Raw genomic sequence first — 16489 nt, 5'->3', positions numbered from 1 at the left:
AAAATCTTTCTTTTCTTCCCATCCCATCCCATATCTAACGGGTTTGGCCCGAGCGGGCCCAAAGCGGTTTGGGGCAAGGCTCGACTTTAACCCTCCGCCAACCAGCCCAAGCCTATCCGATCCGACTTTATAAAATTAAAATTATATATAAATTGAGTTTAAAAACTTTTTTTAATTAAACTAAATATCCAATTAATAACATGATTAGCTTAATTGACCAAAATAACACTTCATAATAATAAAATAGCCCAGAGTCAAATTTCCCTTGGCCCACTAACTAATGCTGCTTGTTTTGTTTTCAATAGGTTAAAATCAGGAATAACCTAGCCTTGCAAATAAGACAAAGCAGGTTTAGAAGAGCCTGTAAGGTAGAATTTAGGTATGGAGTTCTTAACTCCATATTAGAATCGGCAAGGTTTTGGTCTCTAGGATATGGTTAAGTTTAATTTGACCTAATCTAACCCAATTCATCAACACTTCTATCACGTGTTAATAAGTTTGTGTGGTATTTTGGTCTGTTTGATTCTAGGCCTAAAGGGTTCAAAATGCTCCAATTAAGGGTGTCAATTGGTATGATATCAATTTTGAATACCGAAAACCAAAATCATACCGTATCAAATTTACATAGTATAGTACGGTTTCGGTATTTGCAAAAACGGTTCGGTACGATTTCGATATTAAATCAGTGTAAAAAAACCGTTTAAACACGAGATATAGTGTGGTACAATTTTAGTACAAACAAACACATGCCACTTTTGTTATTAGTTTATTAAGATCCTAATGAAATTAAACAATCGATAATTAGATACTAGCAAAGACAAAGCAAGTAAATTTAATAAATATAGACAAAGCAAGTAAATTTAATAAATATAGACAAAGCAAGTAAACCTAAGAAGATGAATGAATGACGAAACAAAAAATTGAAATAGGCAATTTGGGATATGATAAAGCTAAAGTGTTTTAATTATAAAATTACATTTGTATCTCTTAATTTGGTACGGCTTCGGTACAGTACATACCGTATCGAATTTTGAACGATGCGATACAGTGCGATTTTAGAAGACACAGTTTAGTACGGTTAAACGGTTTCGGTACGCAATTGACACCCTTAACTTCAGTTGAATTCGAATAGATTTTTAAAATTGGATCAAGACGGTAATTACATAAAAATACCTTCTCGTCTTAAGTAACAAATAATTGGTTTGGTTTAAGTGGGGTTTGTTTTGCTATATACAGGTTTTAGGGAGGATATTTTAGTCAATCCATTATTCGCTGGTATAAGGATCAAGCGTTTTAGGAAAATGTCCACACCGTGATTCATAATAACAACATTTAATATTGTTTTACGGTTTTACCCCTTCGTTCTGTTCACATGCTACGGAAAATGGCTCACTTATGTCATCATATTCCTATCACATAGTGAACCCTTCTTTTTTTTTTTGGTAAAAGTAGTGAACCCATTTAACTAAATCAATTCCTGACTACCCCAAGAGATAAAGTAAGTGTAAAATATTTATGTATAATTTATCACAAGTAATTTTATACTATGACATAATTTTTTTATTTGATAAGTGTTACGAAAATAATATGGACAAAATAATGCAAATGAGCCATACAACATTTATTGAATATAAAAAAAACTCTTTTGTATGGAATAAATATAATATATTAATTAATAATATACTTATACTATTTGGTATTGGTGTTTGTTCGATAATAGTATAAGGTATATTTATTTGATGTCAATATGATACCATTACAAATACCAACCTCAAATATGATACCATTGTAAATACCATTTTCATAATAACTTGACACCCTTATTCCAAGATACTTGATTTTGATGCTATATCAGCATAATATATTTTTCTCTAACAAAAATGCTTTACCATGTGGAACAAGCTCATTGGTGCATCCAATTCAAAATCAAATTTGACACTTTATACAAGGCAGCCTATAAAGACTATGACCATTTTGGACTAGAACTATTCTTATATGAAATTCTTTTATCAATAAAATTATTGACTTTGCTTTGGGGTATGTTTTTTTTTTAGGTTTATAAGTTTAAAATATTTCTTATATAATCATATAAAAATGGCAATGATGTATGATTTTGATATACTAACCATCCGTGCTTGTTTATAATCTCTATATCAGGTCATCACCCACTTTAGTACCATCCGTGGTCGGTGTTTGTTTATAACCCCTATATTAGGTCACCATCCACTTTATTGACACGATTTGTCAAATATCAATGTCTAGTCATTGATATTGCTTTAATACTTAAATTTTAGGGTGTCAATCTTGGTACTTAATTGCATAAATTATCCCATATTTATTAAGCATAATTTTTTTTAGCTAGTTTCATTAACTAATATTATGGACGTCAAAACCAAAAAATCATAATATCAAACCAAGCTATGGAACAAAATACCAAAAACATGAAAATCAAATTCTACATATTCTATATTGAATCCAAACTATCGCTAACAAACTTTGATAGGAAATTGACTTATACCAATCGCTAAACTAAAAAAGAGGACAGAACGAACCAGATTGAAAAATAATACAATTTGATTTTGATTTAGTTTAGAATATTAAGACGATAAGTCAATTAATTAACCCCAATAAAAGAAACCTAATTGACTATAACCCAAAACCAACCTAGCATCTAAACCCAACCGAGATGTATTTTTCATTAGTAAATACCACGGAGGATTTGTTGGTATTTCATGTCTCTATATACACTTAATTTATACGTAAAAATACTCTTAAATTACATATATTACATTTTCATATGTTAGAAGACACAAAATTTATGCTTCGATCAATAGAAAAATTACATGACTAGTTACTTGTAAGTTTTATTTTACAAAAACATTCATTTAATGTTTCAATTAACAAAACTAACTAATATCAACTTTGGTTTTACAATTTTGGTGATTTTTTTTCCTTATGACATTTTTTTCTTCAGACATTTTTTTCTTCTTCATTATTTCGTGGTCCCTTAATGTGACGATATTGTGAGTGACTATTTTTGTGTAAAGAAAGCTAGGTAGCTAATTTTGTAAATTTTCAAAAAACAATCGTATTTCGGTAGGTCATGATGTTATTTTTTGTTTTCTTTAGGGGTAAATCTGTCCATGACGTTATTTAATGTAATCTCTATGTAATGGTAAGTAATTTAGAAACAAGGCAGAAAAGTAGTATTTTTTATTGATTGAGATTTTAACCGTACATCCATGAGTCCATTCATGTTGTTCGGGGTCTCGGGCTGAATCTCTCTCTCGCTCGCTGCACAACGATACAAATAACCAAAGCATCAAATCTCAGCGACGAAGTCCCCCTCGCCTCCTCTCTGTCTCTCCCCAAAATCTCTGGAAATTATCGCCTCACTCCGGTCTTCCTAACTTCCACTCTAACGCCGAATTTCAATCCAATTACGATAGCTACAGATTCATCTCCCGATCAATTCGTTTGAGTCAATGTTTATCGTATTCGATATATATCATATAATCGCGCGTTCAAACACGCTAATTTGATATCGGTAGAACGGTTTCTTGGTCGGATTTCGATCTAGAACCGACGGTGAATCCGGTGGAGTTGAAGGAGGAATGGAGGCACTGAGGCAAGGATCTTCCAGACTCTGAAGATGCCCCCTCTAACGCAAAGGAATGCTCAATCTAGCAATGCTTCATCAACGACGTATTCGTCATCATGCTTCGCCGGATCGGTCCCTGCAAAAGAAATTTGGTCGAAGCACGAAGGCGAAATCACATTCGACCAGCTGCAGAAGGTAATTTTGATTTGTTATAAATACTTTTGTTCAGCAGGATCGTTGTTTTAATCCAGTTTCTATTAGTTTCAGTATTTTGTATTGGTCTAGTTGCGAATAAAGGTAGAACGCCTGAGAGTATTCGATTCGAACATATAAGTTTTAAATGACAATTGAGTTTTCGTCGCGTTTGTTTGCGTGATTATCATCTGGATTATGGGAGAGTGTTTTTTGTTTTTTTTTTTAATTAGATTTTTGAGATTTTGATTCATCGGATCCAAATTTCATTAAATGCACGCATTGCCTGTGAGAGCATGCTATCATACGTTATGCTTATATTCTTCTGCTCCTCCATTGCTAATAGGGATGCCGATTCCCTTATTTTATTTCGCTCTTCTCCCATAACGGTAACAAAATTCCACATAATAACTTGGCAGCCGCAATTAGGATTGGAAATAGCAAGTCTTTGAGGATTAGACAACAGCTAATGTAGAAGAGCTAGTGTTAGTAACCTTCCTCTTCCATCTTTAACTAAATGACTAACTGACTCAAAGAACAGATAAAGTCTACTTTGTTCTTCTCACTGATGACACATTCTCTTGACCTGCAATGTAGTTCTGGAGTGACCTGACACCTCAAGCTCGCCAGGAGCTCCTGAGGATTGATAAGCAGACTCTTTTTGAGCAAGCTCGTAAGAACCTTTACTGCTCTAGATGCAATGGATTGCTTCTGGAATGTTTTTCACAGATCGTTATGTATGGAAAGTCTTTGCAGCAGGAAGGTACAGCTGGGCACCAACCCAGTGACAGGGGAACCTTGATAAACCAGAAAAATAGTCCGGGCAATAAAATGTCTTCGAGCTGTCATGATGATATTCAAGACCCAGTTGTCCACCCTTGGGGAGGACTAGCTGCAACAAGAGATGGGCAATTGACACTTTTGGATTGTTTCCGGGGAGCTAAATTGCTCGAAGTAATCCAAAATGTAGGTCTAACGACTCTTGATCATTACAATTATCTACCTGTTTTGTATGATTGTTGGTCTTTTTGATTGGGATCGTCCTTCCTCCCTGCCTTTATTTCAGGTATTTGACAATGCACGCGATAGAGAGCGGCAACGTGAAATGCACTATCCTGATGCTTGTGGAGGTGGTGGTCGAGGATGGATAAGCCAAGGATCGGTCAATTATGGTAGAGGGCATGGGATTCGGGAAACTTGTACTCTCCATACTGCCAAACTTTCTTGCGACACACTACTAGATTTTTGGTCGGCTTTAGGCGACGAAACTCGACATTCTCTTCTGTGTATGAAAGAAGAGGATTTTATAGAAAGGCTCATGTACAGGTGGGTTTTTGGTTTGTTATTTAACTATTTCTCTTTTAGTTGATCATGTCAATAAAGGGGTTGCAGTAAGAAATACATGGCAGGTATTAGGTTTTAGAAAATTTAAAGTTTTGCTATATAGTTCTAGAAAGATCTATTTGGGGAAAAGCCCTGGCTTCCATTTGGCCCCATTCGAGGCAATCCTTTGGGTTTACCTGTGATTGGTCTTGGATTTTGAGAAACTTTTCAGGTACCTCCATCTGCATATCGGATTGGTAAGCTAGTGTAGTGTGCTTCTATCCATCACCTTTGGTGGGAGCGCAATCTTCGAAGATGGACCTCCAAATCCCGCTCTATAGACAGGATTTGGAATGCCATCTATTTTGATGTTTCTTCTAGATTGTTAGCTATCCCCCATCCCCTCTGTTGATGATACCCCAAGGAACAAGCTTATTGTTGTCTCCTGGGGCCTTAGCTCTTCTTTTTGGTCTTCTGCTTAAAGACTTTGTATTCTTGCTTTCTTGTTGTTTAATTTATTTATTTATTCATCCAAAAAAAGAAAAAGATGTCTTCCTTATGGGTATTAGGATCTTTACCATTTAAAGGACTTCAAGGTTTTACTTCAACCAATATACATGTAGAGACACATTATACCTAATATGCTTTTATGATTTTGTTATAAAAAGATTTGGGTTGTGGAACAATTAGGCAGAGCAACCCAATTCTGATTGGAGTACCAACAGACTGGTTTATTAATGAGTTATCCATTAAGCTCCAAGAGAAACCTATTTGCCTTTTGCTACATTTTAAAAGCAAAAGACATCAACTTTCTCTCCTTCAAACCCCAAAAAATAATAACAAGAAGAAGAAGAATAACAGCAAAGACTTTACATGTGTCCTTGCCTTCCAATCAGCTCTATTTGAGGCTTTACTAGATATGAGGCATAAGCTATGCGTATCCTTTCTCACTACTTCTCATGTTACCTTAGGTCTGCCCCAAGTTCTTCTAATTCCTTCAATCTAGATTGAATCATTTTTTCGTATAGAACTGTTTAAAGGCCTCCATCGAACGTGGATATGCCACCTCAAATAAATGAAAATTAAATAATTGGTCATTTTAACATTTTTGTTTCTGCCATTGATCACACACTACTGATTTAATTTCCGACTCAAAATGTCATTCAAAGCTAGGAATGGAATTTGTTGGACTTCTAGCTTTTTCCTTTTCAACGAAATTGTGGATTTAAATTTGGTTTAGTGCCAAAACTGTGGACGATAGCTGTCATTTGTATTTACCTACTAGAGAAAGCTTTGCACCATGAATTGAAAAAGCAGTAAGGTGTAAACACCCCCCCCCCCAAAAAAAAAAAAAAAAAAAAAAAAAAAAAAGAGAGAGAAGTGGTAAGAGTCCCACTGCTGGAAACTGTATGCAATATTTTTTTGTTCTCTTGCACCATTTTTTTTTAATATACTATGGGAACAATAACCAAAATTCTGATGATAAACAAATTCCTTGAAATATAGGATAGTTGGACCTTTATGTATGGTTTAGAACAACTCATGGTGTGGTGGTAGTTCTTCTGAGACCAAGTTACTACTTTGTCTAGCTATGAATGCATTAACAAAGTGAAGTTACAACACCAAAAACCCCCCACCCCCCCCCCCCCCAAAAAAAAAAAAAAAAAAAAAAAAAAAAAGAAAGAAGGAGAAGAAGAAGAAAAGAGAAGACCCAAACCATAGCACACATGCACAAAGAGAAGGGGTTCTTTTATATCTCATGGCAGTAGGTTAGGTACACTAATCTTTTATAATTGTAGCTAGGGTTTAAATGCAGTGATCACTCCCTAATAATCCCAGAGTTCTGTTGTGGTAAACACCAGAGTTCATTTTGGGGCATTAGACTACCCACCTGCTGATCTGTAATTCTTTTGATTCCCTTGACAGGAATATTTGGTGTTTCTATCCTTTGTAGTGCTTGCCTAGTTAATTTTGTTTGATTATAGTGTTTAAAGCTCTTAAGATTTCTATGTTCATGTCACAGGTTTGACAGCAAGAGGTTTTGCCGAGATTGCAGAAGGAATGTAATTCGCGAATTCAAGGAGCTGAAAGAGCTAAAGCGCATGCGGAAGGAACCTCGTTGCACCAGGTGGTTTTGTGTGGCAGACACAGCTTTCCAATATGAGGTGCAACAAACTTCTTCCTCCCTACATTGCCTCCTGTAGTGGGAGCTTGTTTCTTTCTCATGCTGCAACTTTTTGCCCTTCAAGAGAAAAAGAAAGAAAAAAAGAACTCTTCAACTCTTGCATTCAATCTTAAATTAGGAAATTTAATTTTGTATTCAACAATTTGGCTGTGGATATTGATTTATTACAAGGGCACTTCTTGGGATTGTAAGCTTTGGTTTTGATGTTCTGAGCTGTGTGACCGGAAGCCATGCTTTAATGTTTTACAGGTGTCTGATGACACTGTTCAAGCTGATTGGTGCCAATCCTTCGTTGACACTGTTGGAACATACCATCACTTTGAATGGGCTCTTGGAACTGGTGAAGGAAAATCTGACATTTTAGAGTTCGAAGACGTTGGCATGAATGAAAGTGTTCAAGTAAATGGCCTGGACCTTGGTGGTTTGAGTGCATGTTTTATTACATTGAGGGCGTGGAAACTAGATGGACGTTGCACCGAACTTTCTGTAAAAGCTCATGCTCTAAATGGTCAACTATGCGTTCATCGCAGGCTTGTAGTTGGGGATGGATTTGTGACAATCACAAAAGGAGAAAGTATCAGAAGTTTTTTTGAGCATGCAGAAGAAGCTGAGGAAGAAGAGGTAAAGTCTAGGACTTCAATGGCCAATGTGCTATTACCTTGGTTTATCTTATCATCTTATGACCAACTTTATTGTTTTGTTCTTTTCTTTTCTAAATGCTGCTTTCCTACAGATAGCTTTACTCCTTTGACAATTATTCTTTTCTTATGGATTTTGTCATTCATCCATGCAGGATGATGATTCCATGGATAAGAATGGAAATGAGCTAGATGGAGAAAGCTCGCGTCCGCAAAAGCATGCAAAGAGTCCAGAACTTGCTCGAGAATTTCTTCTCGATGCTGCTACTGTTATATTTAAAGAACAGGTATATTTTTTTATACTCAGCAGATTCATATCTGATCCTTCTTGATCTTACTAGTACATCAAATAAAATCATATCATTCCTTTGTTTCCCCCCCCCCCCTTTCTTGTGGGGATGAATTAAGAGTTCATTGCTAAAGAGTGGAAAACACAATAGGGCCCCAAAAGTGAAGGAAAGCAAATTACCTCAAAAAAAAGGGGTGGGGACTACCAAACCATCAATGAGGAAGGATAGATGGCTGCATTAATTATAAGAACAAACCCCATGAGACAAAAAGAAGTCTATTCCTTGGGGAGTCCAACACTATTTTGAGTTTTTCTTTTTTTGGTTGGGGGACAGGGTGGGTGGGGAAGAGCCAGGGAGAGCTTGGAGTTAACATTAAAATACAGATGAACTTCCAAGTTCTCAGAGGATTGGGTGTTTGAGAACCATCTGTGGAGATTGGTCCTCCATCCAAATGTGATTGAGATGCAATCCCAATTTAATGAGGGCCACTTCTTCCAAGATCTTTTAAGATCAACTCACAGGGGACCAAGAGAGGGTTTCTTGAAACTTCGGTTATGGGACATAGGAGTTATTTGTGATATGGGCTGTGAACCTGTGATGGGATGATTTTGCTAGTAAGGATGGGTTTGCTTAGTGAGGGAAAAGGTTAAGGCTTTGTGGTTAAAAGTTGGTTCGTTCAATTCTTAGGGAGCGAAGAAAAGCCCTAACCTGCTTTATTATAAAAATAGGGGCAGCGAAGAAAGCCGGAGTGCGTCATCATCTCTATTCCCTTTATCAATTCTCCTATCCCACCTAGGTCTATGAATTTCTCTATCAATTCCATTACCTTCTCCTTACCCAAGGTAGGGGTAGGCGGTTCAGGTCATGGACTCGTGGTAGGCTAGTTTAGTGGATAAAAGAATCTTCCCTTGCTTCGCATATGTTTTTATTTGATATTTAGGGCATCAAATTCAAGGATACTTAGCCTATCCCCTAGGAGAAATAGGGTAAATTACTTGAGATGGAGAAGCTGGGGTCTATAGGCATCTGAATGGTTGAAACTGCGAAAATTTCTGAAAATATTTATATCTTGAAACTAGACAGTTTGAATGAGGTCAAACTGGGATCTTAATGCAAGAAGTCGACCTTGCACGAGATAAACCAGCAAGAGATTGATAGAACTAGGATCAGTATGATACTAAAGACAGAATCTAATAACTAGAGCTTTTCTTTTCTTTTTCTTTTCACATAAGAAAGAACATAAAAGGATAAGAAGGATGGACAAAAACTAAATTAGAAACTACTAGGCTTTATCATCCAGCCACATGCATAAATATCTAAAATAGAAACTAATCTAAGATCCTAAATCTCCCAAGAATAAAATCTTTATTTAATCTTATCTTGGGCCTCACATAATCCTCTATGAATATTTTGAATATGCCAAATAATGATCTGTTACACTGTTCATGTGAACATTGACGTGAACACTGTTTTGGCCTCCCTTCTTTATGTTTTGTCTTGTTGTGCAATTCAGGTTGACCGATCAAATTTATTAAGTATGGGATCCTATTTTGACCTGTTGGCTGGTTTGAGCTTTGCCTCTAGTGCTGCTTGGAATTGGTCATAGCTGGTTCCAATGTGTCTTGGTTCTACATCAGATCTAAGGTCGCTATGGTTGGGGGAATGATCTACCTTAAATTTGAGACAGATTTAATGGTTAGATTGGCATAGATCTTACCTTGAATTTTTGGTGTCCTGGGGAACTTCGAAAATTCAAGAGAAATAGAAAAAAGATGTGATAGGACAAGGGGAATAGAGTGTAGGCTGCCAGATACCTGGATGGAGCCTTGAGGACGTTATACTCAGATGGAGAATGAAGGTTGAACTTTGATCTTCAACAATTTGCAGGTATCTAGGCTTCATTTCACCTAGAAACTTGCTAGGATTTCGATCTTCATACTAATTGATGGAACCAAAACTCCTAATGCTTGGATCTTCAAACTAATTGACCGAAACCAAAGTAAACACACACAAGGTGCTCGAGGGAAAGCTTACTTTCATTCATTCAAATCTTATCTCTAATCTAATTGATGGGAGGGGGGCTTTGTTGCTATTAATTAATTAAAAAAAATATTTTTTTTTTTGGGGGGGGGGGGTTTAAAAGAGGGGGGCTAAACAAAAAAAATGAAAACATTGGCACATTCTTTAATTATTGCACTATGGAGAAGAGTTGCGTTAATGAGTATTCTTGTTAAGGACATCTATGAGGACACAGCGACGAATGTTAGAGCTGCAGAGGGGCAGAGTAATGTATTCCCGATTACCATTGGGCTACACCAAGGGTCTGCTCTAAGTCCTTATTTGTCTGCAACTCATAATGGATGATCTTACTAGTCACATACAAGATGAAGTACCTTGGTGTATGCTATTCGCTGATGATATTGAGTTTTGGTTGATGAGACAATAGAAGGGGCTAGTGCAAAGTTGGAGTTATGCAGATCAACTTTGGAGTCAAGAGGGTTTAAGATAAGTAGAACGAAAACAGAGTATATGGTGTGTAACTTTAGTCAAATTGTGAGAAGCAATGTAGTGAGACTTGATGATTAAGAGATTCCACAAAGTAAATGATTTTAGATACTTGGGCTCTACCATTAACAATGAGGGTGACATAGAAGATGGCATTTATCATACGATTAAGATAGGATGGCTGAAGTGAAAAGGTGCTTTATGCGCATTAATTGACAAATGTATGCCTATTAAGCTCAAGGGAAAATTCTGTAAGATAGTTACCAAATTGGCTATGATCTATGTGGTGGAATGTCGGGCAACCAAGAGAAGCCATATAAACAAAATCGGGGTAAGAGATGAGGATGTTGAGGAGGATGTGTGGCAAGACTAGGAGAGATAGAGGGGGATCTGACTTGGGTATTGTACCAGTTTTGGACAAGCTAAAAGAGTGCCACTTGAGGTGGTATGGGCTTGTCTAGAGAAGGCCGTTAGAGACTTAGAGGCACCTATAAGGACGAGTGATCAGATCTGATTGGAGGGAGTTAAAAAAGGTAAGGTAGGCCTAAATTGACCATTTAAGAAGAAGAAAGAAAGGATATGCATGTGCTAGGACTAGACGCCCATATGAGTGCTTAAAGAGCTGTCTAGAGGATGAAGATCCATGCGGCTGATCCCATGTAAAGAGATGTATGTGGAATGCTACTTTGACTGTCTCCTACTTATCCTCATTTATGCTCAGATCTTACTAGTATTACTTCTCTTGTCTCCTTTATTTAACCCTTAAGGATCCATGTAGCCGACCCCATTGAGCTGGGATAAGGTTATGGTCATCGTTGTTTTTGTTGTACTGAGCATTCTTGTTGACTTAATCAACTTTATTTAAGTCCAATCCAAGCTGGAGCAAATCATGTTCTGCCATTCCAATCTGCTTAAATAGGTCTTAACAGTTATAGTGGCTTGGAAGCTTTCATGCTTTTGTAATAAGTATTTTAAAAATTTCCATAACATATATTTTTCATTTTCTGGTTGAGAAATATAACATTTAATGGTTTCTAATTCAATATTCTTGAAGAGGTCAAACAATTAAGCAATTTGTGCTCATAAGTCATAAGACAATTGAATTATACACCCAATCCAAGAAGAGGTACCTGATCGCTAAACCTTAATTGAATTTCAGCATGTAAAAAATGGATTACTTGCTATTTTCTATGAGTTCAATCCAAGTGACAGATTTAATTGATACTGAAACCCTTTCGAAACATCAACCACCCATTCTGGCAACATACACAATCCTGAAGCTAGTAATGGTGTCACCACCAACCAGTAAGCATGATCTTTTAGAGGGCATCTTTTCCCTGTCTCCTTGGTCAGCATCTATTTCCTGATGACTGGTCTGATGCATTATTGAAAGTCCATCTTATGTTAACATGTTTAAAAGCATATGACTGAGATCTTGTGTTCGAAGAACAGTGAAACCAGTTAATTCCCTCTCCAGTACTCAAAGACAAAAGCTATTAATTGCTTGCTTCCATCATTCTGTGTGGCTTCTTGTTGTTGGGCTGTAAGGAAATCCCCTCGCAGAGACTGCCATGCTAGAAAATTCTAATTTAATTCTTGGTTAGTTTGAAGTTTCAAGAAATTCTTTGAACATGAGGCTTTTGGATTCTCATAGATGCCAAGGCTTTGGAATTCACTGACAGTACTGCCAATGAGATGATAACCGTGATGGGTGGAAACTGGTGGGGAGGTGGACTAGATTTCTGCCTCTTCTAGAATGATCATAAGTGTCTTTCTCAATGGGCTTCATTGCACATAATTGTTTGCTTTGCGTGGTGTAATTCAGAGATAACCTATCAATGTTAAAGTAAAGTACCTTGATGGGAGTCAACATTTTCTCTTGGTTGCTCAATGGTTTGAGGATGGTCTTGCTCATATGGAAAGGACATTAAAATGTTCTATCATTTGTTTTTCAATGGGTGTGGTACTGAAGCTCTCATTCATTCGTGGAATGACTTGTTTCTAAAGTACCATTTCATAGGTTTACTTTGCTTGCTGACATGACAATTCAAATTTATCCATGTTTGACATGTAGATTATAAATTCAACCTTGTCTTTGCAGGTAGAGAAGGCTTTTAGGGAAGGAACAGCCCGCCAAAATGCCCACAGCATATTTGTTTGTCTTGCCCTAAACTTGTTGGAACAGTGTCTTCATGTTGCGTGCAAAGAACTCATCACTTTAGAAAAACAGGTTTTTATACTGGACAAAGATTTGCTTTTCGTATTTAACAAATCCTATACATTCCTTAGGAATCATTGCCTGGTGCCCATTTGCCTCTACAGAACAAGCTTCTGGAAGAAGAAGAGAAAGAAAAGCGTGAAGAAGAAGAGCGCAAGGAGAGAAGGAGAACAAAAGAAAGAGAGAAAAAGTTGAGAAGGAGAGAGAGATTAAAAGGGAAAGAAATCGATAGAGAAAAAAATTATGTCGAATCAAAGCAAAATCCCTTAAAGTCCGATGCTTTTACAGAGGGACAATTGTCAGGTGGTAAGGAGGAGTCAAGTAATACCATCAATTTGGGTGGTTCCATCAGTGACACTGAAGGTAGTTTGAGAGCTGAGTCTTCTCAAGATATCAAAGATGAACAGTTCTCAAATGATTCTGTGGTTTTGACAATGCATAATCATAAAGAGGATTCAGATGGGGAAGTCTTTATAAGGGACAATAAGGGTTTACTTTCAATTGAGCAATCAAAATCTTCTCTGCAGAAGATGAGGTTCAGGAGAGAATTTCAGTCAGATCCAGCTTCCAAATGGTTCGATAGACGACGATCACCAGTTACTGGTGTCAATGAGCCTTACCTTGATGAATTTGATCCTAGATTACATTTTGCTAATGTGGAAAATCCTTCCAGGTGCAGCAATGGGAATCGACAGACAAGAAAAAATCCTGGAAAGTCCAACACCAGAAATTGTGTCCTCAAGTCTGGTGAAAAGTATAACAGGATGCGCGATAGATATGAATTAAATTCCTGTGCCTGTAACCAAAATAATGGCTACAGATCGAAGTACGGCCCACATGTTTCGGTTGTCAGACCATGCCGGGAAGTCAAAGTGGTGAACAAGTTGGATTCTGTGTCAGATGTATCTAGGCCGTTTCATTGCAGTAACAAGTACAATAATGGGTGTTACACACCAAATAATTTTGGAATCCTGAAAAGCAAGGTCATCTCAGGCAATGTCACCCCAAGTGGAGATTTTCTACATACGAAGCAAGTGTGGGAACCTTTGGAATCACGAAAAAAATACCCCCACAGCAATCCAGATTCTGGTGTTACCTTGGAATGTACCTACGAGGTTGATGAGGATGGGGAAGGTAGATATAATGGAGTTGGTACTTTGCCAATGCAATCTGATAACTCTATGGAGTCAACCAGTGAGCTATTTTCATCTGAACAATCTTTTAATTCTGGAAAATCTGGAGGTTTAAAATGCCAAAGTCAAAAAGACAACACTGGGACCGAATGCCAAAATGCCAGCCGGGGTGTAGAGAAGGGCTGCCAGAACGGGTTTAATTCAGGAGACAAATCTCCTTGTTACTTAAAGGATGCTGCTTCCAGTTCGGATAACTGCTCTTCATGCCTTAGTGAGGGAGACAGCAGTTCTTCTTCAAGCACTCAAAATATTGAATCTTTGTCAACAACGGATTCAGAAGATGCTAGCCAGCAGTCAGAAGGAAGAGATTCTTCAGCATGTGATCAAAATGGTTTTCTTAAATGCCAGGACACAGTAGTAGAGAACAAGCAGAATGCTGATGGAAGGGAGTCCCTTTCAAGCATGACAAATCCAGGATTTCCAGTGTCTAACTGCACAGTAAGAGGTATTTGTCCAGAGGATCCACCAGTAAAACATGGTTATAATCATAATAGTGGTAGAATCACCACTGAGATGGGGTCTCAGCAGCCCTGTATGCTTCCTTCAGTCCATAACCAGAGCATGCATTTCCCTGTGTTCCCTGCACCTTCAACAATGGGGTACTACCATCAACATCCGGCATCTTGGTCATCAGTTTCTGCAAATGGGTTTCTTCCATTTTCCCAGCCTAACCGCTACCTCTTCACGGGTCCTCTTGGGTATGGCTTACCAGCAAACCAACCCTCACACTTCTGTATGCAATACAGTCCTCTACAACCTTTAGCAACTCCTGTGCTTAATGTTGGCCAACTCCCAGTGTACAATCATATGAACATTGGCAATGGTTTTCCCTCGAAGGACCAGAAAGGAATAAACAAGTTAGCCAATACAGCAGTAAGTGAATGCCCCCTTGAGAGGACAGCTCCAACTGGACAGGCTCCACTAGAGACGCCTTCACGTGGGGAAGATAGACATTGTGGGAATGCTGCTAAATTGCCTAATGATTGCACAAACTTCTCATTGTTCCATTTTGGTGGGCCAGTTTCTATGGCATCAGGACATAATTCTGATACTATGTCTTTGAAAGAGGAAAAAATCGGGGATTTTCCTCCAAATTCGCCTGCAGATCCTTCTAACATTGATTGTTGCACCAAGAAAGAGAAAACTGTTGAAGAATACAGCTTGTTTGCAGCAAATAATGGAACAAGGTTTTCATTTTTCTGACATAGCATGAAGGTGCAAGGAGCAGTGTAGAGAATTTGGTCCCCGTTGATGTCTTCAATTTAAAAGCAAATTCGAGTGTGTAATTCTGTAGACAATAATCTTTCTTGAGAATCTCAATTTAGCATATATTCTCTTCCATTCACTGTCATTTCAATTGTCTTATTGTTTTTCCCTGTGTAGAGAAATATTGCGATAGTGGTAGCTGCCTGAATGGTTTTTTTTTTAGTACTGGTGAAGGTGTTTTTTGAATGGTTTTCTGTTCATACGAAATCAAGAACCGTTTTCCCTGTAAAACTTCCCATTTTAGGACAAAAATTATTAATATGTTGTACATTTGAGATGATTTGCTTTCTCGAAAGAAAGCAGATTTGGGGGCACTTCTTTGTTTGGGTCCTTGGGATGATGTAATTTAAGATCTTCTGAGCATCTTTCTTTACCTTGTTAAAGTTAATCAAACTATTGGTTTTTATTTTATTATTTTTTAATCCTTGCTTGGATTGCAGACACCAATATTGTATCTTTCTTTGATGTTTTTTGGTGCCTAACTGATCTGTAGTCCCTGATGGTTCACTCCAGTTTCTAGTGACTGATATCTTGAATCTCAAGCAATTTTTGTTCTAATCTCCAGCACACCATATCATTCTGTATCAATACTTTAGCTCTTAATATGTTGTAGCTGAACTTCAAATAGACAACATAGACTACAAAAATATTTCTCTTGTCATAGATGTCTAGCTTTTTTGCAAAGTCATCCACAACACATTTGAGTCATCTCTAAGTAAAATATTAAGAATTGAGAGAGTACACTATTATGATTGTAACATTTACATAAAAGACATGTACAAGATGCATGCTAACCAATGTGAAGTTATTTAACAAAATCAGTCTCCAATTTAACCCATGATCAATTCATTATTCATGTTATCCGACCGAAATGGAATCAGTCCGCTTATAAATGACTGAAACGGAATCAGTCCATTTTCAAAACGTGTGATTACTCTTCTTCCTACGATTACCATCCTTTCTACCCACGCGTTGCCCATCTGAGGGTCAGACAGGCTGAATGGACAAGAGACTTGGATAGAGAGGATTCGATGATGCATACATTAAGGTGTGTTGTCCTCAATCAGAATTGATCTAT

At 37.4% G+C, this 16489-nt stretch overlaps 1 protein-coding gene across 1 annotated transcript; it reads left to right on the top strand.

The window, feature by feature from the left end:
- The first annotated feature begins 3260 nt into the window (after positions 1 to 3260).
- Positions 3261 to 16004, top strand: LOC149003744 (uncharacterized). The gene is made up of 8 exons (XM_089137045.1): positions 3261 to 3796; positions 4391 to 4759; positions 4860 to 5119; positions 7140 to 7281; positions 7551 to 7922; positions 8095 to 8226; positions 12836 to 12964; positions 13057 to 16004. The coding sequence occupies exons 1-8, from the start codon at positions 3653 to 3655 to the stop codon at positions 15346 to 15348; spliced, it is 3840 nt and encodes a 1279-aa protein (XP_088993171.1). The 5' UTR covers positions 3261 to 3652; the 3' UTR covers positions 15349 to 16004.
- The last annotated feature ends 485 nt before the right edge of the window (positions 16005 to 16489 follow it).

The sequence above is a fragment of the Hakea prostrata genome, chromosome 10, assembly GCF_041222555.1.
Source record: "Hakea prostrata isolate BN-2017 chromosome 10, UWA_Hpros_2, whole genome shotgun sequence".
NCBI classification, from domain to species: Eukaryota; Viridiplantae; Streptophyta; class Magnoliopsida; order Proteales; family Proteaceae; genus Hakea; species Hakea prostrata.
This window is presented reverse-complemented; position numbering and strand designations above follow the sequence as displayed.